Genomic DNA, 27,308 nt, shown 5'->3' on the forward strand with positions numbered 1-27,308 from the left:
CGCCTGAGCAGAAATCAAGAGCTGGACACTCAAGCAACTCAGCTACCCAGGTACCCCCTTCTTTTACTAGCTTTTTGATGTATACAGTTTGACTGTATATTTGAGATCATTTCTTTTTTTACTGTAGGCATGTATTACTAGAAACACCTCCCACAGAAGTGCCTTTGTATGTGAAGCATGTTTTTCTTTCTTGTTGCTTTCAAAATTCTTTGTACTCTATTTTTTTCTAGATTGACTGTATGCATGTATGTATTTAAGTTTTAATTTTAATACCGGTTGGCTGACATACAGTGCTATATTAGTTTCAGGTATACAGTATAGTGATTCAACAATTCCATACATCACCTAGTGCTCGTAATGACAAGGATACTCTTTCATCTCCATCACCTATTTCACCCATCCCCTCTGCCAGCTTTCTCCCCTCTGGTAACTATCATATTGTTCTCTACACTTAAGACACTTAAGAGCCTTTTTTTTTTTTTTTTTTTTTTTTTTTGGTCTCTCTCTCTCTCTCTGTCTCTCAAATTTCCTCCCTTTGCTCATTTGTTTTGTTTCTTAAATCCCACATATGACTGAAATCATATGTATTTGTCTTTCTCTGACAGACTTATTTTGCCTAGCATTATACTGTCTAGTCCATCCGAGTTGTTGCAAATGGCAAGATTTCATTCTTTTTTATGGCTGAATAACAGTCCATTTATCTTTATCTATTCATCAATTGGTAGACACTTAGGCTGCTTCCATATCTTGGTTATTGCAAATAACGCTGCAATAAAGATAGGGGTGCGTGTATCCCTTTGAATTAGTGCTTTTGTATTCTTTGGGTAAATACCCAGGAGTGTGATTGCTGGATATTACAGCAATTCTATTTTTAACCTTTTGAGGAACCTCCATACTATTTTCCAGAGATGCTGCACCGGTTTGGATTCTTGCCAACAGTGCAAGAGGGTACCCCTCTCTCCACATCCTCACCAACACCTGTGAGGTGACATCTTATTGTTTTTTTGGTTTGCATTTCTCCGATGATAAGTGCTAATGAGTATCATCCATGTGTCTATTGCCCATCTGTATGTCTTCTTTGGAGCAATATCCGTTCATGTCTTCTACCCATTTTTCATTGGATTATCTGGTTTTGGGGTGTTGAGTTTTATAAGTTCTTTATATATTATGGATACTACCCTTTACCAGACATGTCATTTGTAAATATCATCTCCCATTCCATAGGTTGCCTTTTAGTTCTGTTGATTGCTTCCTTTGTTGTGCAGAAGCTTTGTACTGTAATGTAGTCCCAATCGTTTCTTCTTTTTTGCTTTTGTTTCCCTTGCCACAGGTGATCTATCTAGAAAGCTGTGGCTGAGGTTAGAGAACTTACTGCCTCTACTCTCTTCCAGGAATTTTTATAATTTCAGGTCTCACATATAGGTCTTTAATCCAGTTTGAATTTATTTTTGTGTATGGTGTAAGAAAGTGGTTCAGTTTCATTCTTTTGTATGTTGCTGTGGAGTTTCCCCAACATCGTTTGTTGAACAGATTGTCTTTTTCCCACTGGATATTCAATCCAGCTTTGTTAAAAATTAATTGAGTGTATAATTGTAGGTTTATTTCTGGGTTTTCCATTCAGGTCCATTGATCTATGTGTCTATTTCTGCCCCAGTACCATATGCTCTTGATCACTATCTTTGTAATATTAATTTGAAGTCCAGAATTATGATGCCTCCAGCTTTGCTTTTCTTTTTCAAGATTGATTTGGCTAACCAGGGCCTTTTGTGGTTCCATACAAATTTTAGGCTTGTTTGTTCTAGGTCTATAAAAAATGTCGTTGGTATTTTGGTAGGGGTTGCATTGATTGTGCAGATTGCTTTGGGTTGTGTAGAAATTTTAACGATATTTGTTCTTCCAGCCCATGAACATGGGATGCCTTTCCATTTTCTTTGTGTTGTCTTCAACTTCTCTTATCAGTGTTCTATAGTTTTCAGAGTAAAGATCTGTCACCTCTTTGGTTAGGTTTATTCCTAGGTAGTTTATTATTTTTAGTGCAATTGTAAATGGGACTGTTTTCTTAATATGTCTTTCTGCTACTTTATTATTGTTATATAGAAATGCAACAGATTTCTGTGCATTATTTTGTATCCTATAGCTTTTCTGAATTCACTTCAGTTCTAGCACGTTTTGGTGGAGTCTTTTGGGTTTTCTGTGTAGAATATTATGTCATCTGCAAATAGTGAAAGGTTTACTTCTTCCTTACCGAGTTGAATGCCTTTTATTTCTTTTTGTTCTAGTTGCTGTGGCTAGGACTTTCAGTACTTTATTGAGTAAAAGTGGAAGAGTAGACCTCCTCGTCTTATGTCTTGTCTTGTTCCTGACCTGGGGAAGAAAGCTCATAATTTTCCCCCATTAAAGATGATGTTTGCTGTGGGTTTTTCGTGTATAGCCTTTATTATGTTAAGATATGTCCCCTCTAACCCTACTTTGTTGAGATCTTTTATCACGAATAGATGTTATACTTTGTCAAATTGTTTTTTTGGTATATGTTAAAATGATCATATGGTTTTCATCTTTTCTTTTATTGATGTGATTTGATTGATGTGATGTATCACACATTGATTGGTTTGTGAATATTGAACCATGCTTGCAACTCAGGAAGAAATCACCGGGTATAAGTCGTGAACAGACATGACTTGATTGTGGGGAATAATTTTTTAAAATTTATTGTTGGATTCGGATTGCTAGTATTTGTTATGCATTTTTGCATCTATATTCATCAGAAATATTGACATATACTATAGTTCTCTTATTTTGTGGTGGCTGTATCTGGCTTGGTATCAGGGTAGTGCTGCTTCATAGAATGAATTTGGGAGTTTTTCCTTCTTTTCCTTTTTTTTTTTTTTTTTTGGAGTAGTTTGAGAATAGGCATTAACTCTTAATTTATTTATTTATTTATTTATTTATTTATTTATTTATTGCTGGTAATTGATCTGTTCAATTTTCTTTCTTTCTTCCTTTTTTTTTTTTTTAATATAAACATGGCAAGGTTTATTTGGGGAACTCCCAAATTCTTTTTTTTTTAATATGAAATTTATTGACAAATTGGTTTCCATACAACACCCAGTGCTCATCCCAACAGGTGCCTTCCTCAATACCCATTACCTCCCCACCCTCCCTTCCCTCACACCCACCATCAACCCTCAGTTTGTTCTCAGTTTTTAAGAGTCTCTTACGTTTTGGCTCCTTCCCTCTCTAACCTTTTTTTTTTTTCCTTCCCCTCCCCCATGGTCTTCTGTTAAGTTTCTCAGGATCCACATAAGAGTGAAAACATATGGTATCTGTCTTTCTCTGTATGACTTATTTCACTTAGCATAACATTCTCCAGTTCCATCCACGTTGCTACAAAAGGCCATATTTCATTCTTTCTCATTGCCACGTAGTATTCCATTGTGTGTATAAACCACAATTTCTTTGTCCATTCATCAGTTGATGGACATTTAGGCTCTTTCCATAATTTGGCTATTGTTGAAAGTGCTGCTATAAACATTGGGGTACAAGTGCCCCTCTGCATCAGCACTCCTGTATCCCTTGGGTAAATTCCTAGCAGTGCTATTGCTGGGTCATGGGGTAGATCTATTTTTAATTTTTTGAGGAACCTCCACACTGTTTTCCAGAGCGGCTGCACCAGTTTGCATTCCCACCAACAGTGCAAGAGGGTTCCCATTTCTCCACATCCTTGCCAACATCTATAGTCTCCTGACTTGTTCATTTTAGCCACTCTGACTGGCGTGAGGTGGTATCTGAGTGTGGTTTTGATTTGTATTTTCCTGATGAGGAGCGACACTGAGCATCTTTCATGTGCCTGTTGGCCGTCAGGATGTCTTCTTTAGAGAAGTGTCTATTCATGTCTTCTGCCCATTTCTTCACTGGGTTATTTGTTTTTCGGGTGTGGAGTTTGGTGAGTTCTTTATAGATTTTGGATACTAGCCCTTTATCCGATATGCCATTTGCAAATATCTTTTCCCATTCCGTTGGTTGCCTTTTCGTTTTGTTGATTATTTCCTTTGCAGTGCAGGAGCTTTTTTACCTTCATGAGGTCCCAATAGTTCATTTTTGCTTTTAATTCCCTTGCCTTTGGAGATGTGTCAAGTAAGAAATTGCTGCAGCTGAGGTCAGAGAGGTCTTTTCCTGCTTTCTCCTCTAGGGTTTTGATGGTTTCCTGTCTCACATTCAGGTCCTTTATCCATTTTGAATTTATTTCTGTGAATGGTGTAAGAAAGTGGTCTAGTTTCATCCTTCAGCATGTTGCTGTCCAGTTCTCCCAGCACTGTTTGTTAAAGAGATTGCCTTTTTTCCATTGGATATTCTTTCCTGCTTTGTTAAAGATTAGTTGGCCATACGTTCGTGGGTCTAGTTCTGGGGTTTCTATTCTCTTCCATTGGTCTATGTGTCTGTTTTCGTGCCAATACCATGCTGTCTTGATGATTACAGCTTTGTAGTAGAGGCTAAAGTCTGGGATTGTGATGCCTCCCGCTTTGGTCTTCTTCTTCAATATTACTTTGGCTATTTCGGGTCTTTTGTGGTTCCATACACATTTTTAGGATTGCTTGTTCTAGCTTCGAGAAGAATGTTGGTGCAATTTTGATTGAGATTGCATTGAATGTGTAGATAGCTTTGGGTAGTATTGACATTTTGACAATATTTATTCTTTCAATCCATGAGCATGGAATGTTTTTCCATTTCTTTATATCCTCTTCAATTTCCTTCATAAGCTTTCTATAATTTTCAACTTACAGATCTTTTACATCTTTGGTTAGGTTTATTCCTAGGTATTTTATGCTTCTTGGTGCAATTGTGAATGGGATCAGTTTCTTTATTTGTCTTTCTATTGGTTCATTATTAGTGTATAAGAATGCAACTTATTTCTGTACATTGATTTTGTATCCTGCGACTTTGCTGAATTCATGTATCAGTTTTTGTTCCTGTTCAGTATTTGTTCCTGTTTCAGTTTTGGTAGGTTTATGTTTCTAGGAGTATCCATTTATTCCAGATTGTCCAGTTTGTTGGCATATAGTTTTTCACAATATTCTCTTATAGTTGTTTGTATTTCTGTGGTGTTGGTTGTTATTTCTCCTCTCTTATTTGTGATTTTATTTATCTGGGTCCTTTCTCTTTTCTACTTGATAAGTCTGGCTAGCAGTTTGTCATTTTATTAATTGTTTCAAAGAATCTGCTCCTGTTTTCTTCGATCTGCTCTGTCGTTTTTCTGGTTTCTATATCATTTATTTCGGCTCTAATCTTTATTATTTCCTTCCTTCTGCTTTTTGGTGTTTTGTTTGTTGTTGATTTCTAGCTTAAGTGCCAGGTTAGGTTGTTTATTTGATTTGTTTTCTTGCTTCTTGAGGTAGACCTGTATTACGATAATTTCCCTCTTAGAACAGTTTTGCTGCATCCCACAGGTTTTGAACGGCTATGTTTTCATTTTCACTTGTTTCTATGTATTTTTTTTCCTTTTATTTCCTGGTTGACCCATTCATTGTTTATTAGCGTGTATTTTCACTTCCGTGTATTTGTGTCCTTTTCAGATGTGTGTGTGTGTGTGTGTGTGTGTGTGTGTGTGGTTGACTTATAGTTTCATAGCACTGTGTTCTGAAAAGATTCATGGTGTGACTTTCATCTTTTTGAATTTGTTGAGGCTAAATATTTATACAGCCAACTTGTGACTCCACAACATAAAAGTTGTATCTTCTTGTTGGGGGGTCCCCTTTATTATTATGTAGTGTCCTTCTATGTCTCTTATTACATTCTTTGTTTTAATATCGACTTTCTTCAATATAAGTATTGCTACTCCAACTTCTTTTCACATCCATTTGCACAATAAATATTCTACATCCCTTCACTGTCAATCTCCAGTCAATCTGTAGTTGTCTTTTGGTCCAAAATGATTCTTCTGTAGGCAGTATAGAGATGGGTCTTGTTTTTTTCATTCCGTCACCCTATGTCTTTTGATTAGAGCATTTAAACCACATACATTCAAAATAATTTTTGATATGCATTTATTTTCATTGTATTACTTGTTTTGTGGTTGTTTCTGAAGATATTCTCTGATCATTTCTTCTCTTTCTCTCTTTCATGGTTTGATGGGGTTTTTCTTAGTGATATTTTGCATTTCTCTCTCTTTATTCTTTGCATATTCATTACTGATTTTTGATTTGTGGTCACCATTAGGTTTGTATATAACATTTTTTGTATATAGCAGTCTATATTAAGTTGGTGGTCATAAGTTTGAACCCAAACATTACTCCTCTCTTCTCCAGATATATGGTGTCATATGTTATATGTTACATCCTTTTATTTTGTGAGTTCCCTTACTGAAATTTGTTTCCAGAAATATTCATCTTGAGTGCTTTTGTGTTTCCTACCTTCATACTGTCACTTTTGGTCTCTCCTCTCCACTCAAAGAGTCCTCCTTAATATTTCTTGCAGGTCTGGTTTAGTGGTCATGAACTTCACTGGTTTTGTGTGTCTTGGAAACTCTCCTATTATGAATAATAGCCTTGCTAGATGGAATATTCATGGCTGGATAGAGTATGTTTCCCATTCAGCACTTTGAATATATCATTCCACTCTCATCTGGCTTGGAAAGTTTGTGCTGAAAAATGCTCTCATGGCCTTATGGGTTTTCCCTTGCATGTGACTGCCTTTTTTTTTTTTTTTTTGTCTTGCTATTATAATTTTTTCTATATCCCTATGTTTTGCCAATTTAGTTACAATATGTTTTGGTGTGGTTTGCATTTGTTGATTTTATTGGGGGTTCTCTGCCTTCTGTATCTGCATATCTGTTTCCTCCTTCCACGTTAGGGAACTTTTCTGCTATTAATTCTTCAAATAAACTTTCTGCCATGTTTTTTCTTTCTTCTTCTTCTGGGACTACTCTAATATGAATGTTGTTATGTTTGATGGAGTCACTGACTCCCCTGAATGTATTCTTATTTTGCACCATTCTTTTTTCTCTTTGTTTGGCTTGATTACTTTCCATTACATGGTCTTCTAGGTCATTAATTTGTTCCTCTTCTTATTCCAGCCTGCTGTTCATTCCATCAAGTGTGCTTTTAATTTTGTTTGGTGAATCCTTTATCTCTGCTATGTTATTCCTTATCTCTTTATTAAGAGTCTCACTCATGTCTTCCACTTTTTTTCTCAAGTCCAGTGAGTATCTTCATAATTTTTACTTTAAATTTCTATTAGGCATGTTACCTATATCTGTTTCACTTAGATCTCTGGCATTGGCCTTGTACAGATCTTTCATCTTTCACAGATCATTCTTCTGTTTTCGCATTTTGTCTAAGTTTCTGTGCCTGCCTCTCTGTATTAGGAAAGTCAGCTACTTCTCCTGTTCTTGAGGCTAATGGCCTTATGAAAAAGAGGTTCTGTCGTGCCCTGAGGTGTCACGATCCCTGTTCCCCAGGGCCTGGCACTTCAGGGAGTGTCTCCAATGTGTGGTGTGTTCACACTGCTCTTGTGTCCTGATCGCTTTGTCCTTCATGCTCCTCATCTGCAGAGGCTCTCTTTGCCTGTGTGGGCAGTGTTTGGTCTCTGGCCTGAATGTGGTGAGTTTTAACTTGGTGTCCTCTGGTCTGCTTGTGAGATGAGACTTCTCACCACTGCTGCTGGAAACATGGCACCCCAAACACCCAGGTTGGGAGATGAGGTGTGGGCAGGGATTTGGTCTGGGCTTTTGGGGTTGGGGGCCACCTGTGCTGGGACTGAGGCCAAGTGTGACTGGGAAGGGTGATTCCACTGGAGCATGGGGAGGCAGGGCTTGGTAGAAGCAAGTTAGAGAGCAAGTGTGGGTCCTGTGCTGGTTCCCAAAGGTGACCATGTCTATATGCTGAAGGGCAGGGGAGGGAAATGGTACCTACCAGTTCCTTTGTTCCCAGAGGGGTCTCTGTGAAGGCTGCCTTTCTGCAATATTCTCCAAGGTGAGCAAATAACCTCCCCACTGTGTTCTCCAAGTGCTCTTCAGATTGCTGTTTCCATGCTGTATACCCACAGGCTCTTTGCTTGCCTTTTCTCCAAGAGCAGCCTCCCAGGGCCAAGTACACTGTCCTTATAATACCCTAGGCTTTAAGCCCCACTGCTTGCAAAGCTCACAAAATTTGGCCCCTCTCCCTTTCCAAACCAATTGCTGTGGAGATTTGTTTTCTTGTGTGTGCTCACCTGTGTTTCAGTCTGTCTCTCACCATTCCCTCTGACCACTACTCCTTTCCCACCTCAGTGTTCACAATCTGTTTCTTCTCAGTTTGGGAAAGAAAACTGAATCTCTACACATCTTACTTCATTGACGTGGCTTGTTCTCTACCTTCAGTTGCAGAATTTGTTCTGCTGGTCTTTAGGTTAATTTCTAGGGTATTTAGGATGATTTGATAGTTATCTAGGTGTATTCATGGGATGAGGTAAGCCTAGGATCCTCCTACACCGCCACATCTACCTCCTTCCTCTTGTGTCACCCTATATTAGAGGTTTCTTCCTTGTACTTCCATTACTGTTTTCTTGACTAATGCCTATCAGTAAACATTTATTTTGCTATACATGTATCAAGAAATTTGTATATCCACTCATACACACTTGGAAAAAATAAAACTAAGTAGTTCCATAGGGGAGATAAGAAAGTTGTTATAAATATTTTGTTACAGTCAATATAGATGAGGGTTAGAAAACCATAATACACTGGGATCTCAGATCATTTACTTACTGAGAGGAATGCATTCAGGAGGAGGGAACCAGCCATCCTCTGTACAGGTCATTACAGTCTGCTCATTTTGAAGACTGTGGCCAGAATTGCAGTTAACGCTTACATTTTCACCTTGTAAATATTTAACTCCTTGTTTTGGATACTCTCCATTTTTCAAATGATTGAAGATACATTGTCCTAAAAATAATGAAAATAAGAAACAAAAATTTTTTAAAACCCATAAGTTCAGTGAAAATAGCCAATTAAAAATTATTTGTACAAAATTGTTTATAATTAAGTCCTTGTAAATGATATAGTTATTTTCAGAAAGCCTCTCTCTTTATCTTTAGTGTGATTTTTATGAAGAACTCTTCATAAAAGGAAAAACTTATATTGGTATTTTTGCTCATAACATTCATCCTTTGGCCTTATGTTAGTCACACTAAGCTTAATTGTATTCACTTATGTGTTTTCCCCCTCTACTATTTGAAATATTTATACACATACAATTATAAAGGTTGACTTACTGCGGCATGGTACTGTTGGTGACCATCCTTCTTGTGTGCAATGAATATATTCCCAGGGCTTTTGTGAAACAGTCACAAAATTTTGATCACAGGAATACCAATATTTTTCTCCTACGCGTACTGGAAAGTTTTGTCTATAGTTACTTTCATGGTGTAGACTACCATGTTTTATTTCTGGAAAATCACAACGATTCCCTTGCAATAAAAACAAAACAAACAAACACAGTATAAATGATGTTTTACCTTAAGAAAAAAATCAGATGGGAAATGAATTGTTTCACTGGTGAATTATATCCTCTTATTAGTCTAATTTCACTCATTGCATCAGGTTTTCTAGGACAAGAGAAGTTATAAAATTCAGATGACTGGGATATGCTAATGAAGTTAAAATTATATCTTGTGGGTCATATGATATAGAAACTTGTATGAAGACTCTTCATAAATAAAACTCTATAGATCTATTTGGGTATGTATATGATCTACCGACTATGTATATCCTAGCCCTGGTATGTAAATGAGCAACTTGATTGAGAGATGAAAGTATTGATTTTATTCCTAAGATCATCTATCTTCTTTATTTTCTTTTCTGCTCTCATCAGAAATCAGAGCCCTACCTTTTCTTCTCAGACCAACTCAGTGTAGGGAAATAGTTTGATTTTTTTTAGATAAACATTCATTAATTTACTTTTCTATTTATTCAAATAGTGTAAGAAACACAGAGAAACACATTTTCCATTCATCACATTACACAGAAAACTAACCTTCTAATTAATGCCTGAAAATAATCATCAAGGAAAGTTTTCATTTAATCAGACAAATGAACTAGGACTATTTCTTAATATTCAAATAGCTAAGATTACAGTAAACATTTGATTGTTATTTCTAATATTAATTGGAGAATGCGGTGTTTTAAAGTATGTCACATGTGTCTCAGAATATATATAACATATATTATGTACATGAGGTGATTTAAAATGTCATTCATAGTATGTCATACCATATAAGGTCTATATGGCACACATATATGACATATATATCATATATAATGTGGCATATGTTGTAACATGTACACATCATATATATGAGGTGTTTATAACATGTCATATGTCATAATATATATATTTTTGAATACAAGTGAACATTTAATGCAACCATAGTTCAATACTTTTTAAACACCAAAATGTCGTATTGTAATTGAGGTATAATATAATTGCATTTTATTGAGTTTCTTATATATGGAATATTTTTGACACATGTTTAAGTGTTAAGCTGTTTATAACACATTTATATATAATATTTCCCAGAAAAAATTTCCGTTTTCATTTGATGATTTAGAGATAATCTAGTACTTTTAATACCATACCAGTATTAGTTTTTCCCCATAAAATGATTCTTTTACAAGAACCGTTGTGCAACACACGAAAAAAAGTTCCAAACACGCACACACACACACACACACACACCCCAAGTATTCATTATCATCTTCATCTTCCTTTTTTTTTTTCAAGGTTTATTTATTTATTTTGAGAGAGAGAGAGAGAGAGAGAGAGACAGAGCATGAGCAGGGGAGGGGTAGAGAGAGAGGGAGCCTGAAGCAGGCTCCAGGCTCCGAGCTGTCAGCACAGATAGCCCCACAGATGTGGGGCTCAAACCCAGAAACCGTGACCTGAGCCGAAGTAAGACGCTTATCCTACTAAGCCACCGAGGTGCCCCTCATCTTCATCCTTCTAAAGTCCACTGATGACATTTTCTTTCTTGTTTGATTAAAGATTCCAGTAGTTTCAGCAGACTTATGTAGATTATACACCTTGAATACGTGAATATACTGATGTTTTTCTTTAGTAAAGATTTGTATATGATACCTTCTCTAGATATAGGTTCTTGGCCTCCAGTTTATAGCTCTCATTGATAAATTTTTTTCCACCACATTTTTGAAGCTTCCAATATTGAGATCAAGTGTTCATTTAGTCTTATTCCATTTCAGTAACCTTCTAGGTATTTTCCTCCACTACTCTTTGACAATTTAGATAAACTTCTCTTTATCCTTGTATGATCAATTTCATCATGATACATCCCAGATGAGTGTCATTTAACAATCATTCTACCTTGCGCAAACTTCAGTGTTTGGATTTGCAAGAGTAGAGTCTTAAAGAACTCAAATACATTGGTGTAAAATTGTAAAGGAGAGATTTGAACCTTGGTGGTCTGATTTTAGAACAAATCTGGTTATCCACCTATTATGGGTTTTCAAAGGATATCAGTTAGGGGTTAAGATGGTGGAGAAGTAGGGGGACCAAGACTTCACTTGACCTTCAAACACAGCTGTTTTGGGGTCAGAACACTTGGAACACCCAGGAAGTCTATCTGCAGAGTGACAGAAAAATCTGCACACGTGGAAGGAGACAGCTTGGTGTGACAGTGTGTATGTGAATTGGGAGAGATAAAACAGCATGGGTACAGAGGGGAGGGATCCCCTTCTGTGGACAGACAAAAGGGAGAGAAATAGAAGCTGTGGATTGTGGCATTGTGTTAGGACAAGAGAAAGACCTTTTCCAGACCATGAACTGTGGAACAAGAAATATGGAAAATGTCAGTCTCTGCTTTGCAAATAGCCTTAGGAGCTGAAGATAAGAGTTTTCAAAAGTGTGTGGCATTCTCTGGACCAGAGCCACTGCTGTGTGCACACGCCTGGGGGGTGGGGTGGGGGGAGAGGAGTCAGCCCCAGGGCGGGTAGAGATATCAGGGGTGCACTGGGAAAGAACAGTCCCCTCCTTTGAGTACTGTGGGAAAAATGTATATTGTTCCCCCAAGGACTAAAGACCCGGCAGGCACCAGCCATATCTGCAGGGTGGAGTGGCGCTATCCCAGAATTGGGTCCATGTGGTACATGATCCTTGAAGACATGGGATTTTGAATCTCAGCCTAGCACCTAGGAGGCACAGGAGAACTGTGGAGCAGAGCAAACTACCTGCCTGTGCTACTCTGTGAGGGGTGCCTGAACAGCGAGGTTTTGGTTTTGTTTTTTGTTTGTTTTTTTAATTTTTTTTAACCTTGATTGATTTTTGAGACAGAGAGAGCATGAACGGGGGAGGTTCAGAGAGAGATGGAGACACAGAATCTGAAACAGGCTCCAGGCTCGAGCTGTCAGCACAGAGCCCGACGTGGGGCTCGAACTCACAGACCGCAGGATCATGACCTGAGCCGAAGTCGGACGCTCAACCGACTGGGCCACCCAGGCGCCCCTGAACAGCAAGGTTTGAAAAACACAGTCCAGGGAGGAGAGACTGGGGTATCGCCATTTTTCTCCCCATTGCCAACGTGGTGGGTCTACAAGGAACAGGACAGTGGCTCCTAATGGAGGCAGGGCCTGGTGACAGGAAACCCTACCCTGCTGTGCCTGGCAACTGCTTATCTACTGGAGCAGGACTCACACTGGATGAACCAGACAACCTCTCCTCCAGACCAGCAGAGATGGTCCCAGGTATCAACAGACTACTGTCCTGTGGTTTTGTACGCTACTTTGTTGCCCTTTGTTTTCTTTGCTTTTCTTTGGTTTTCTTTCTAACCTTTTTTTTTTTTCCTTTGGAATCAAGCTCATATTCTCTGATTTGATTAAAAGAAAATTTTTTTTAATGTTTCTTTTTGAGAGTGAGAGAGACAGAGCATGAGCAGGGGAGGGGCAGAGGGAGAGGGAGACGCAGAATCTGAAGCAGGCTCCAGGCTCTGAGCTATCAGCACAGAGCCCGATGTGGGGCTCGAACTCACAAACCATGAGATCATGACCTGAGTTGACACTGGACGCTCAACCGACTGAACCACCCAGGCGTCCCTGATTTTTGGTCAATTCATCTCTCTCTCTCTCTCTTTCTCTCTCTCTCTCTCTCTCTCTCTGTATATTTCTATATATCTTTTTTTTCTCTGCTTCGTTTGTCTGTGTAATCAGGCATTTTAATTCTATTCTTTTACACCTTTTTTATATCTCCTTCTTCTTTATTTGCCTTTCTCTCTTTCTGGATTAAGCCCTATAGTTTCTTTGATTCTCTGCTTGGTCTTTTTTTTTTGCCTCTTCCATTTTTCTCTTTGTACGGGATCAGGTCCCGGTCTTTTTCCTTCTTTCCACAGTTGCTTCAATGAACAAATAAAAGCACCTGGTGGAATGTCTCAATGGTGGAATGTCTAAGATGGTGTCTAAACAATCCACCACCAAGAGTAAGGAAGACCTGGCTAGTGGGATAGCGCAGCCAAATACGCAACAACAACACAGTGCATGCAATACACTCCAAAAACACTTCCTGAAGTCCCAGGCCCTGGACAGTGTAGGACTCCTTTTTAATATAGTAGGTCTCAAGGTGCAGGACATAAAACAAACTATTAAAACACATAAAATACAGAAACCAGGCCAAAATGATGAAACGAAATTCTCCTGAAAAGAAATTCCAGGAAGAAATGACAGCCAGGGAATTGCTCAAACCGGATACATGCTCTAATCCTTTTTATTTCCTTCCTTCTGCTTTTTGGGTTTTTGTTTGTTGTTTTTCTAACTTCCTTAGTCATCAGGTTAGGTTGTTTATTAGATTTTTTTTCTTGCTTCTTCAGTAGATGTGTATTGCTATAAACGTCCCTCTTAGAATCGGTTTTGCTACATCCCACAGGTTTTGAACAGTTGTGTTTTCATTTTCACTAGTTTCCATGTACCTTTTTGTTTTTTTTCTTTTATTTTCTGGTTGACCCATTCATTGTTAGCATGTTATTTAACTTCCATCTATTTGTGATCTTCACATTTTTTCTTGTGGCTGACTCCTAGTTTCATTGCATTGTGTTCAGATGTGTTGCATGGTGTGATTTAGATCTTTTTCAATTTGTTGACACTTGTTTTGTGGCCTAATATGTGTTTTATTCTGCAGAATATTCCATGTACACTTGAAAAGCATGTATATTTGGCTGTTTTAAGATGGAATGTTCTGAATATATCTGTTAAATATATCTGTTCCAGTGTGTCTAAAGGCATTGTTTCCTTGTTGATTTTTGGTTTAGACGATCTTGTCCATTAATGTAATTGGTGTGTTAAAATCCCCTACTATTGTTTATTATGATTGAGTCATTCTTTGCTATTTGTTATTAACATTCATGTATTGAGGAGCTCACATGTTGGGTACATAAATATTCACAATTGTTACCTCTTCTTGTTGGATTGTCCCCTTTATTATTATATAGTGTCCTTCTTTGTCTCTTATTACATGCTTTGTTTCAAAGTCTACTTTGTCCAATATAATTATTGGTACTCCTGCTTTCTTTTGACATCCTTTTGCACAATAAATATTCTACGTCCCTTCACTTTCAATCTGCAGGTGTGTTTTGCTCTAAAATGAGGGGTTTTTTTTGTAGGCAGGAAAGAGATGGGTCTTGTTTTATTCATTCTGTCACCCTGTGTCTTTTCATTGGAGCATATAGTATATTTACATTCAAAGCAATTTTTTATAGATATGCATTTATTGCTATTTTATTGCCTGATTTATGGTTGTTCCTGAAGATTTTCTCTGATCATTTCTGGTCTTTCTTTCATGGTTAGATGATTTTTTAATGATATATTGGATACCTTTATCTTTATTCCTTGCATATTTATTGTGGTTTTGCTTTGTGGTCATCATTAGGTTTGTATATAACATGTGTTGCATATAGCAATCTGTATTAAGTTGGTGGTCATTTAACTTTGAACCCAAACTTTACTTCTCTCTTCCTCAGGCATATGGTGTCATATTTTACATCCGTTTATTTTGTGAGTTCCTTGACAGAAATTTGTTTTACAGAAATATTCATTTTTACCGCTTTTGTGTTTCCTACCTTTATACTGATACTTTTGATCTCTCCTTTCTACTCCGATTCGCCTTTAATATTTCTTGCAAGGCTGACTTAATGGTCTTGACCTGCATTGGTTTTTATTTGCCTGGGAAACTCTTTATCTCTCCTTCCATTTTGAATATTGGCTTTGCTGGGTAGAGTATTCTTGACTGGATAGAGTATGTTTCCTATTCATCACTTTGAATATATCATGCTACTTCCTTCTGGCCTGGAAAGTTTGTGCTGAAAAGTGCCTTAGTTGCCGTATGGGTTTTTCCTTGTATGTGACTGTCTTTTTTTTTCTCTTGCTGTTTTTACAACGTTTTCTATATTGTTACGTTCTGCCAGTTTAGTTACCATGTATCTTGGTGTGGGTTTGCTTTTGTTGATTTTGTTGGGGATTCTTTGTGCCTCCTCGTGTATCTGGATAGCTGTTTCCTCCTTCCAGATTAGGGAACTTTTCTGCTATTCTTCAAATCAATTTTCTGGTCCCTTTTTCCTTTCTTCTTCTTCTGGGACACCTCTAATAAGAATGTTGTTATGTTTGATGGCGTCACCGACTTCCCTAAATCTATCTTCCTTTGCATAATTCTTTTTTCTCCCTTCTGTTCAGCTTGATTACTTTTCATACTATGTCTTTTAAGTCATTAATTAATGCCTCTTCTTCTTCCACTATGCTGTTCATTCCATCAAGTGTGTTTCTAATTTTGTTTATTGAATCCTTTCTCTCTGCTATGTTATTCCTTATCTCTGTATTAGGGTCTTACTCATATCTTCGAATTTTTCTCAAGTCCAGTGAGTATCATTATACTTATTATGTTAAATTCTCTATTAAGCATGTTACTTATATCTGTTTCACTTAGAGCTCCAGCATTGGCTTTGGACTGCTCTTTCACTTGGGACAAATTCTTCTGTTTTCTCATTTAAGTTTCTGTGCCCGCTTCTGCGTGTAGGAAATTCAGCTACCTCTCCCATTTTGGGGGTAATGGCCTTATGAAAAAGAGGTTCTGTCATGCCCTGAGGTGTTGTGATCCCTGTTCCTGGCACTTCAGGGAGTGTCTCCAATATGTGCTGTGTTCACACTGCTCTTGTGTCCTGATCGCTTTGTGCTTCATGCCCCTCATCTACAGAGGCTCTCTTTGCCCCTTTGTTGGCAGTGGTTGGTCTCTGGCTTGAATGTGGGGAGTTTTAACTTGGTGCACTCTGGTCTGCTTGTGACATGAGACTTCTCACCACTGCTGCTGGAATCAAGGCTTCCAAAATCCCCAGGTTGGGAGATGACGTGTGGGCAGGGATTTGGTGTGGTGTTTTGGGGTTGGGGGCTACCTGCTCTGGGACTGAGGCAAGTGTAACTGGGAAGGATGGTTCCATTGGAGCATGGGCAAGTGGAGCTTGGTGTAAGAAGTTAGATAGCAAGTGAGGGCCCTGTGCAGATTCCCACAGTTGACCCTGTGTTTATGCTAATGGGTAGGGGAGGGAAATGGCACCTGTCAGCTCCTGTGGGTCTCTGTGAATGCTGCCTTTCTGCAACATGCTCCCAGGTGAGCAAATAATCTCCCCACTGTGTGCTCCAAGTGCTCTTCAGATTGCTGTTTCCATGTTGTATGTCCACAGGCTCTTTGCTTGCCTTTTCTCCAAGAACAGCCCCAACGCCCTTTGAACTCTCTCAGAACTTAGTACACTGACCTTTAAAACCCTAGGCTTTAAGCCCCACTGGTTGCAGGAACTCACAACATTTGGCCCCTTTCACTTTCCAAGCCAGTTGGTTTGGGGATTCGTTTTACCTGTTGGCTCCTCTGTGTGTCAGACTGTCTCTCACCCTTCTCTGTGACCACTACTCCTTTCCTACCTCAGTGGTACAGTCCATTTCTCCTCAGTTTGGGAGGGAAAACTGAATCTCTGTACATCTTACTTCTCTGATGTGGACTGTTCTCTATGATTGGTTGCACAATTTGTTCTGCCAGCCTTCAGGTTGATTTAGGATGATTTGATAGTTATCCTCATGGGATGAGGCAAGCCTAGTTTCCTCCTTCTCTGCCACATCCCCCTCGTTCTCTTGCTGGTGTCACCCTACTTTACATGTTCCTTCTTTGTAGTTCTTTTACTGTTTTCTGACTAGTGACCATGTACTTACCAGGAGGAAGGCATTCGGGAGCAGGCACCCAGCCATCTTCTGTACAGGTCATTACAGTCTGCTCATTTTGAAGACTGTAGCCAGCATAGCAGTTAACACTTACAGAGTCACCTTGGAAATACATTTTTGCTGGATATGGATATTCTCCATTTATCAAATAATTAAAAATACATTGTCCTAATAATCATAAAAATAGTAAACCAAATTTGTCAAACCCTAGATTCAATGATAATAGCAAATTAAAAATTATTTGTCCAAAATTTAAATTTTCATGCCTAAGTATCCAAAAATAACCTATAACTTAAGACAAACTAAAGCTACTTCCAAACGTTTCAAAAGAAGAAAATCAGTATTTAAATTATTTATCTTCAGTTTTTATAATGAAGATATTTGGAAATGACATAGGTATTTTCGTAAGCCTCTATTTTTAGTTCTAAGGTGATTTTTATGAAGAGCTCCTCATAGAAGGAAAAACTTACATTGGTCGTTTTGCTCATAAAACTCATCCCTTGGCCTTCTTTTTGTCATATTAGGCTTAACTGTACTCACTTATGTGTCTTCCCACACCACTCTTTGAAATATTTACGCATACACAATCATAACAAGGTTGACTTACTGCGGCACGGTACTGCTGGTGACCATCCTTCTTGTGTGCAATGAATATATCCCCCGTTCTGTTTTTTATCTGTCACGAAATTGTGGTCACAGGAATAGTAATATTTTTTTCCTACAGATACTGGAAAGTCTCGTCTATAGTTATATTCATTGTGTAGTAGTCCATGTTTTATTTCTGGAAAATCACAACGTTTCTCTTGCAATAAAAAAAACAAAAACAAACAACAGTATAAATAATCTTTTATCTCAAGAAAAAAATCATATTAGAAATTAACTGTTTCATTGGTAAATTTACCCTCTTATTAGCATAATTTCACTCATTGCATCAGGTTTTCTAGGACAAGAAGTGTTGGAAATATGGATTACTGGAATATGTGATGAAGTCATTGCTCATCAAGTTAACATTGTATCTTGTGGGACTTATGAGATATAAAATTGTATGAAGATCGAGGAATAAAACTTGATAGATCTTTTTAAAGGATTCTCCTTGAGTATGTGTATCCTCAGCATGGTTGATTAAATGAGGAACTTGGTTGAGAGATGAAGGTATTGATTTTATTTCTCAGGTCATCCAACTTTTTATTTTCTTTTCTGTTCTCATCAGAAATCAGAGCCCTATCTTTTCTTCTCAGACCAACTCAATGTAGGAAGATAGATTTTGTTTAGATTAACATTCATTAATTTATTTTTCTGTTTACTGAAAATAATGTAAGACATATAGAGAAACACAAAAATTTTCCATTCATCACATTATACAGAAAAATTACATTCTTCTTAACCCCTCAAACCAATCATTGAGGACAGTTCTCTTCTTCATTTAATCAGAGAAATAAACAAGGACTATTTTTCAATATCCAAATATTTTTTTTTTAATTTTTTTTTCAACGTTTATTTATTTTTGGGACAGAGAGAGACAGCATGAATGGGGGAGGGGCAGAGAGAGAGGGAGACACAGAATCGGAAACAGGCTCCAGGCTCTGAGCCATCAGCCCAGAGCCGACGCGGGGCTCGAACTCACGGAGCGCGAGATCGTGACCTGGCTGAAGTCGGACGCTTAACCGACTGCGCCACCCAGGCGCCCCAATATCCAAATATTTAAGATTGTGGAAAACATTTGAATGTTATTTTTTAAATTTTGTTTTAGAGAGAGAGGTGGCGCAAGTGAGTGAAGAGCAGAGAGAGTAAAAGAGAGAGAGAGAGAGAAAGAGAGAGAGAAGCTGGGCTCACCTGGGGCTCGTGGTTTTACCTGAAGCAGGGCACTGGCTCACCCAAAGTGGGGCAACGAGCTCACCTGATGTGGAACTCGAACTCACCAACTGTGAGATAATGACCTGAGCCGAAGTCAGATGCTTAACAACTAAGCCACCCAGGCACCATATTGTTAATTCTAATTTTAATTGGAGAAGGAATGGTTTTAAATTATGTCATACATATGTCATAATATGTATGACATATATCATATATATGAGGTGTGTTAAAGATGTCATATATATTTCACCATATATATGACACTTGTCATATAGATGAAGTGTTTAAAACTATCATACACAGTATGTCATACTATAATGATATATATCATATATATCAAGTGTTTAGACAGTATGTCATTTATGTCCCCAATATATATATTTTTTGAATAAAAGTGAACATTTAATGCAACCATAGTTCAATTCTTTTTAAACACCAAAATGTCATTTTATTGAGGTATAATATAATTGCATTTTACTGAGATATTCTTATATACGGAATATTTTTGACATATGTTTAAGTGTTATGTTGTTACAACACATTTATGTATAATATTTTCCAGAAAAGTTTCCCCTTTTCATTTGATGACATAGAGATAATTTAGGACTTTAATACCAGACCAGTATTGGGTTTTCCCCATAAAATTACCCATAAAATTACTCTATTACCTTGTACAACACATGAACCCAAGTTCCAAAACACACACACATACACACACACGCATACCAAGTATTAATTATCATCTTCATCTTTTTTTTTTTAACGTTTATTTATTTTTGGGACAGAGAGAGACAGAGCATGAACTGGGGAGGGGCAGAGAGAGAGGGAGACACAGAATCGGAAGCAGGTTCCAGGCTCCGAGCCATCAGCCCAGAGCCTGACGCGGGGCTCGAACCCATGGACTGTGAGATGGTGACCTGAGCCGAAGTTGGACGCTTAACCGATTGAGCCACCCAGGCGCCCCTCATCTTCATCTTTTTTAAGTACACTGATCCATTTTCTTCTTGTTTGATTAGAGAAAGTTTCTAGTAGTTTAAGCTGACTTGTTATGTGGATCATACCCTTTGAATCCTTGTATATACTGATGGTTTTCTTTAACAAAAATTTGTATATGATACCTTCTCTAGATATAGATTTTTGGCCTACAGCCCATGTCTCTCATGGATAGATTTTTCCCTCCACATTTTTGAAGCTTCCAAGGTTGAGACTAAAAAGCTCATTTAGTGTTCTTCCTTTTGAGTAACCGTGTAGTTTTTTCCCCCCATGACTTTTTGAAGATTTAGATTATTTTCTCTTTATCCTTGGATGAATTTCATCATGAGACATCAAGATGTGTGTCATTTAACAATCTTGGGCAAGCTTCACTCTTTGGATTTGCAAGAATTGAGTCTTAAAGTACTCAGTTAAATTACCTGTAAAATTGTAAAGGAGAGATTTGAACCCTGGGGGTCTGATTTCATAACAGCACTGGTTATTCTAGTGTTTCAAATGATATCAATTAGGAGTTAAGATGGTGGAGAAGTAAGGGTTCGAGGATTTCCCTCATCCCGGAAACACAGCTGTATTGGGGTCAGAACACTTGGAAATCTATCTGCCGAGTGACAGAAAAATCTGCACAGGTGGAGGGAGACAGCTTGGTGGGACAGAGGTGCTTGTATGCAAACTGGGGGAGATAAAACAGCATGGGCGTGGAAGGCAGGGATCCGTAGAGAGAAAAAAGGGAGAGAAAGAGAAGCTGTGGATTGCCCTAACGCAAGTTAGGACAAGAGAAAAACCTCCAGATCGTGGACTGGGGAATAAGAAATATGGAGAGTGCCAGTCTCTACTTTGAAAACAGCCAAAGGAGCTGAAGACCAGAGTTTTCAAAAGTGTGTGCCATTCTCGGGACAAAAGCCACTGTCACGTGCATGTGCCTGGGGAGGAGGAGAGCAGTGGCAATCTCAGGGGCACACTAGGAGAGAACAGTCCCCTCCATCGAATACTGTGGGATATATTGCACCCTCAAAGACAAAAGACCCTGCAGTCGTCAGCCATATTAGCAGTGCAGAATGGCACTACCCCAGAACCAAGTGCCTATGGTGCAGGATCCAGTACTATATCGGGTTTTGAATCCCAGCTGAGCACCTAGAAGTATGGGAGAACTGTGGAGCAAGACAAGCCACCTGCCTGCGCTACTGTGTGAGGCCTGCCTGAACAGTGTGGTTGAGATTGGGGTGTCATCATTTTCTTCCCCATCACCAACATGGTGGGGCTTCAGGGAAAAAGACCCCAGCACAGGCGTGATCTGCTTACGTGAAGCCCCACCCCTGTGTGCCCGGAAACTGCTCATCTACTGGAGCAGAACTGACACTGAGTGAAACAGATGACCTCTTCTCTGGACCAGCACAGCCGTAGGTCCCAGACACCAACAGACAACTGTCCTGCAGTTGTGTATGTTAGTCTGTTGCCCTTTTTTCTTTTCTTTTCGTCTTTCCTTTTCTTTCCACCTCTTGTCTTTTCTCATCATTTCTTTCAACCATCTTCTTTTTTTTCCTTTGGAATCAGGCTCTTAGTTTCTGATTTGATTTTTGGTCAATTCTTTTTTATTTTATTTATTTATTTTTTTATTTATTTTTTTTAAAGATTTTTTTTTTTTCAACGTTTATTTATTTTTGGGACAGAGAGAGACAGAGCATGAATGGGGGAGGGGCAGAGAGAGAGGGAGACACAGAACCGGAAACAGGCTCCAGGCTCCGAGCCATCAGCCCAGAGCCGACGCGGGGCTCAAACTCACGGACCGCGAGATCGTGACCTGGCTGAAGTCGGACGCTTAACCGACTGCGCCACCCAGGCACCCCGGTCAATTCTTATAAATATATATATTTTGTCTTTTCTCTATGTTTCTGCTTTGTCTGTTTAGGCAAGCATTTTTACTTTATTTTTTTACAGTTTTTCTATATCTCCTTCTTCTTTCTTTTCCTTTCTTTCTCTCTGGATTAAACCTTATAGCTTCTTCGATTCTCTGCTTGGTCCTTTTTTCAGAACTTTCATTTTTTTTTTCTTTGTATGGGATTAGGTCCCCTGCCCTCTCATCTTTCTAGGGATACTTCAATGAAAAATCAAAGCACCCCTGGTGGAGGGTCTAAACCATCCACCACTGCAAGTAAGGAGGAGCCTTATAGAAGATTGTTTGGTGGGTTACAGCAACCAAATACACAACAAAGGAGTGCATGCAACACACTCCAAATACAATTCCTGAAGTGCCAGGCCCTGGACAGTGTATGACCCCTTTTAAATATAGTAGTTCTCACAGGTGCAGGACATATAACAAACTATTAAAACACATAAGGACAAACCAGGCCAAAATCATAAGATGGAAGAATTCTCCTGAAAAGAAATTCCAGGAAGAAATGAGAACCAGGGTAGACATGTAAGGGCCATAACAGACCTATCCACTGAAACTTGGCAGGCCAGAGGGAGGGTAGGAAACATTAAATGTGCTGCATAGGAAAAATATGCAGCCAAGAATCAATTATCTGGCAAGGCTGTCATAATTGAAGGAGAGATAAAGGCTTTCCCAGACAAAAAATAACTAAAGGAGTTCATGACCACTAAACCAGCCCTGCAGGAGATTCTAAGGGAGACTCTGTGAGTGGAAAGCGGCAAAGACTACAAAGGACCAGAGACATCACCGCAAGCACGAAACCTACAGGTAACACAATGACACTGAATTCGTATCTTTCAACAATCACTCTGATGTAAATGGACTAAATACTCCAATGAAAAGACATAGGGTTTCACCATGGGTTAAAAAAAAAAAAAAAAAGATCCATTTACACGCTGCCTACAAGAGACTCTAGTCCTGAGGACAACTGCAGATTGAAAGTGAGGGGATGGAAAACCTTGTGTCATGGTACTGGATGGCAAAAGAAAGCCGGAGTAGCCATACTTATACCAGACAAACCAGATTTTAAAAGAAAGACTGTAATAGGAGATGAAAAATAGCATTTTATCATAATTAAGGGGTCTATTCATCAAGAAGAGATAACAGTTGTAAAAATCTATGTCCCCAGTGTGAGAGGATCCAAATATATAAATCATTTAATTACAAACATAAATAAATGTATAGATAATAATACCATGTTTGAAGGGGACTTTAGTACTCCACTTACAGCAACAGACATATCATCTAGGCAGAAAATCAATAAGGAAACAATGGCTCTGAAGGACACATTGGACCAGATGGACCAGTTGGATATTCTCCAAAATAGATCACACACTGGGTCACAAAACAGAATATATAAAAGGACTGAGATCATACCATGCATATTTTCAGATCACAATGTTATGAAGCTTGAAATCAACCACAGGAAAAAATTTGGAAAGCCCCCAAATGCATGAAGGTTAAAGGACATCCTACTGAAGAATGAATGGATCAACCAGGAAATTAAACAAAAATTTAAAAAATATATGAGGTAAATGAAAATGAAAATATGACAGTTCACACCCCTTGGGATGCAACAAAGGCAGTCCTAAGAGGAAAATACATTGCATTCAGACCTATTTCAAGAAGCAAGAAAGGTCCTAAATATACCACCTAACCTCACACCTAAAGGAACTAGAAAGGCAGCAGCAATGAAAGCCCAAAGCCAGAAGAAGCAGAGAAATAATAAAGATTACAGCAGAAATAAACAGTCTACAATCCAAAAAAAAAAAAAAAAACCTTAAAAAACAAAAAAACATTGGAATGGATTAATGAATGTAAGAGTTGAGTTTTTGAAAGAATAAACAAAATCGATAACCCTGTAGCCTGACTTCTCAAAAAGAAAAGAGAAAGGACCCAAATAGATAAAATTACGAATGAAGGAGGAGAGATCACAACCAACACCACACAAATACAAACAATTATTAAAGAACATTATGAAAAATTACATGCCAACAAACTGGACAATCTGGAAGAAGTGGACAAATTCCTAGAAACTCACACACTACCAAAATTCAAATGGGAAGAAATAGAAAATTTGAACAGACCCACAAGCAGTGAAGAAATTGAACTGGTTATCAAAAATCTCCCAACAAGTAGGAGTCCGGGGTTAGACTGCTTCCTAGGGGGAATTCTACCAAACATTTAAAGCGGAGTTAAGACCTAGTCTCAAGCTGTTCCAAAAAATAGAAACGGAAGGAAATCCTCCAGACTCATTCTATGAAGCCAGCATTACCTTGATGCCCAAACCAGACAAAGGCCCCACTGAAAAGCAGAATTACAGGTCAATATCCCCGATGAACGTGGATGCAAAAATTCTCATCAAGATACTAGCAAATTGACTTCAACAGTGTATTAAAAGAATTATTCATCATAATCAACTGGGATTCATTCCTGGGCTGTAGGTCTGGTTCAATATTCACAAATCAATCAACATCATACATCACATTAACAGAGGAAAAGATAAGAACCATATGCTCCTGTGAAGAGAAGCAGAAAAAGCATTGGACAAAATACAGCATCCTTTCGTAATAAAAACACTCAAGAAAGTAAGGACAGAAGGAACATACCTTAACATCATAAAAGCCATATATGAAAGGCCCACAGCTAATACAATCCACAATGGGGAAAAACTGAGAGCTTTGCCCCTGAGATCAGGAACATGACAGGGATATCCACTGTCACCCCTGTTGTTAACATGGTATTAGAACTCCTAGGCTCAACATTCAGACAACAATGCAAAATAAAATGTATCGAAATTGGCAGACAAGAAGTCAAATTTTCACTCTTTGCAGATGACATGACACTCTGCATGGAAAATCCGAGACACTCCCCGAAAACCAGGTAAGAGCTGATACATGAATTCAACAAAGTTTCAGCATATAAAATCAATGCACACAAATCTGTTGCATTTCTATACACCAATAATGAAGCAACAGAAAGGAATTGATCCCATTCTCAATTGCACCAAGGACCATAAATTACCTAGGAATAAAGTTAACCAAAGAGGTAAAAGATCTGTTTGCTGAAAACTATAGAAAATTGATGAATGACATTGAAGAAGACACAAAGAAATGGAAAACATTCCATGCTCATGGATTAGAAGAACAAATCTGTTAAAATGTTGATATTACCCAAAATAATCTACACATTCTAGCAATTTCAATCTAAATGGCATCAGCATTCTTCACAGAGCTAGAAGAAATAATCCTAAAATTTGTATGGAACCACAAAAGATCCTGAATAGCTGAAGTAATGTGGAAAAAGAAAACCAAAGCTGGAGGCATCACAATCCCAGACTTTAGCCTGTATTACATAGCTGCAATCATAAAGACAGTATGGTATTGGCACAAAAACAGACGCACAGACCAGTGAAATAGAAAAGCGAACCCAGAAATGGACATACAAATTTATGGCCAACTAATCTTTGACAAAGCAGGAAAGGGTATCCAATGGAAAAGAGATAGCTTCTTTAGCCAATGGTGCTTGGGAGAACTGGACAGCAACATGCAGAAGAAAGAAACTGGACCACCTTCTTACAACATACACAAAAATAAATTCAAAATGGATGAAGGACCTAAATGCTAATGTTAGGTCAGTGTTAAACAGGAATCCATCAAAATCCTATAGGAGAAAACAAGGCAGCAACCTCTTTGACTTTGGCCATAGAAACTTCTTACTTGACATGTTTCCAAAGGCAAGAGAAATAAAAGCAAAACGGAACTATTGCGACCTCATCAAGATAAAAAGCTTCTACACAGCAAAGGAAACAATCAACAAAACTAAAAGGCAGCCGACAGAATGGGAGAAGATGTTTGCAAATGACATATTGGATAAAGGGCTAGTATCCAAAATCTATAAAGAACATACCAAACTCAACACCTGAAAAACAAATAATCCAGTGAAGAAACGGGCAGGAGATACAAATAGACACTTTTCCAAAGAAGACATCCAGATGGCAAACAGACACATGAAAAGATGCTCAACATTGCTCATCATCAGGGAAATACGGATCAAAACCACACTGAGATACCACCTCATACCAGAGTGGCTAAAATTCACAACTCAGGAAACAACAGATGTTGGCGAGGATATGGAGAAAGGGGAACCCTCTTGCACAGTTGGTGGGTGTGCAATTTGGTGCGCCACCCTGGAAAACAGCGTGGAGGTTCCTCAAAAAATTAAAAATTGAATTACCCTATGATCCAGTGCTTGTACTACTAGGAATTTATTCAAAGGACACAGGAGGATTGATTCATAGGGCCACATGATAGCAGCACTATCAACAATAGTCAAATTATGGAAAGAGCCCAAATTTCCATCACTGATGAATGGATAATGAAGACATGGTATATTTACACAATGGAATACTACTCGGCGACGAAAAAGAATGAAATCCTGCCATTTGCAACAATGTGGATGGAATCAGAAGGTAAGTGAAATAAGTCAGTCAGAGAAAGATAGATATATTATTTCACTCATATGTGGAATTTGAGAAACTTTAAAGGGGACCATCGGGGAAGGGAAGAAAAAAAGAAGATACAAACAGAGAGGAAGGCAAATCATACGAGGCCCTTAAATAGAACAACCTGAGGGTTGATGGAAGTGGGTGGTTGGGAGGATGGGAAAAATAGGTGGTGGGCATTGAGGAGGGCACTTGTCAAGTGAGGAGTATTGGGTGTTGTATGTGAGTGATGTATCAAGGGAACCTACTCCTGAAGCCAAGACTTCTCTGTATGTTAGCTGACTTGTTAATAATAATTTTAAAAAATGATATTAATTAAATAAAACAGTCCACTGAGATTTCTTTTCAAGAGGTATACAAAGGGGGTAAAATTAAAGTAGGTATTATTATTATGACAGGCTTGAATCCCTTTGCCATATTCTTCTCTCATCTGGGCATACTTAAATATGTTTTATGCTTTTAGAATATCATCTCTGAAGTAAATATAATATTTCATACATGGTCTGATCAGCACTGGGATGGGCAAAATTTAGAACAGCCTCATTCTACCTTAGATTTCTATCGATGCAGGGCGTGGTCTCATTAACAGTAGTGGTGGTTCTGTCATAGTTTTGACTCAAAATGACCTCAAAATTGATTAAAATATTCACCAACTTTTAAAATTCTTTCTAATCTGTCTATACTTGTACATCTGATTCCTTTGAGTTATACCCAGGATCTTATAGTTATCACTACTAAATGTCACATTATTAGATTTAACAGAGGATCCTTTTTGAATGATGAATCTGTGCTAATGCAGA

At 38.2% G+C, this 27,308-nt stretch overlaps 1 protein-coding gene across 1 annotated transcript in view; it reads right to left on the reverse strand.

The window, feature by feature from the left end:
- CFH (complement factor H) overlaps positions 1-27,308 on the reverse strand; it is a 199,853-nt gene that overhangs the window by 116,120 nt on the left and 56,425 nt on the right. Inside the window, exons 8-11 of the mRNA XM_030302776.1 lie at positions 17,835-18,029; positions 17,219-17,395; positions 9,247-9,441; positions 8,741-8,917 (exon numbers count right to left, since the gene is read on the reverse strand). Coding sequence (XP_030158636.1) covers positions 8,741-8,917; positions 9,247-9,441; positions 17,219-17,395; positions 17,835-18,029 — 744 coding nt within the window. The remainder of the gene's footprint in view (positions 1-8,740; positions 8,918-9,246; positions 9,442-17,218; positions 17,396-17,834; positions 18,030-27,308) is intronic.

Source organism: Lynx canadensis, chromosome F1 (genome assembly GCF_007474595.2).
Source record: "Lynx canadensis isolate LIC74 chromosome F1, mLynCan4.pri.v2, whole genome shotgun sequence".
NCBI classification, from domain to species: domain Eukaryota; kingdom Metazoa; phylum Chordata; class Mammalia; order Carnivora; family Felidae; genus Lynx; species Lynx canadensis.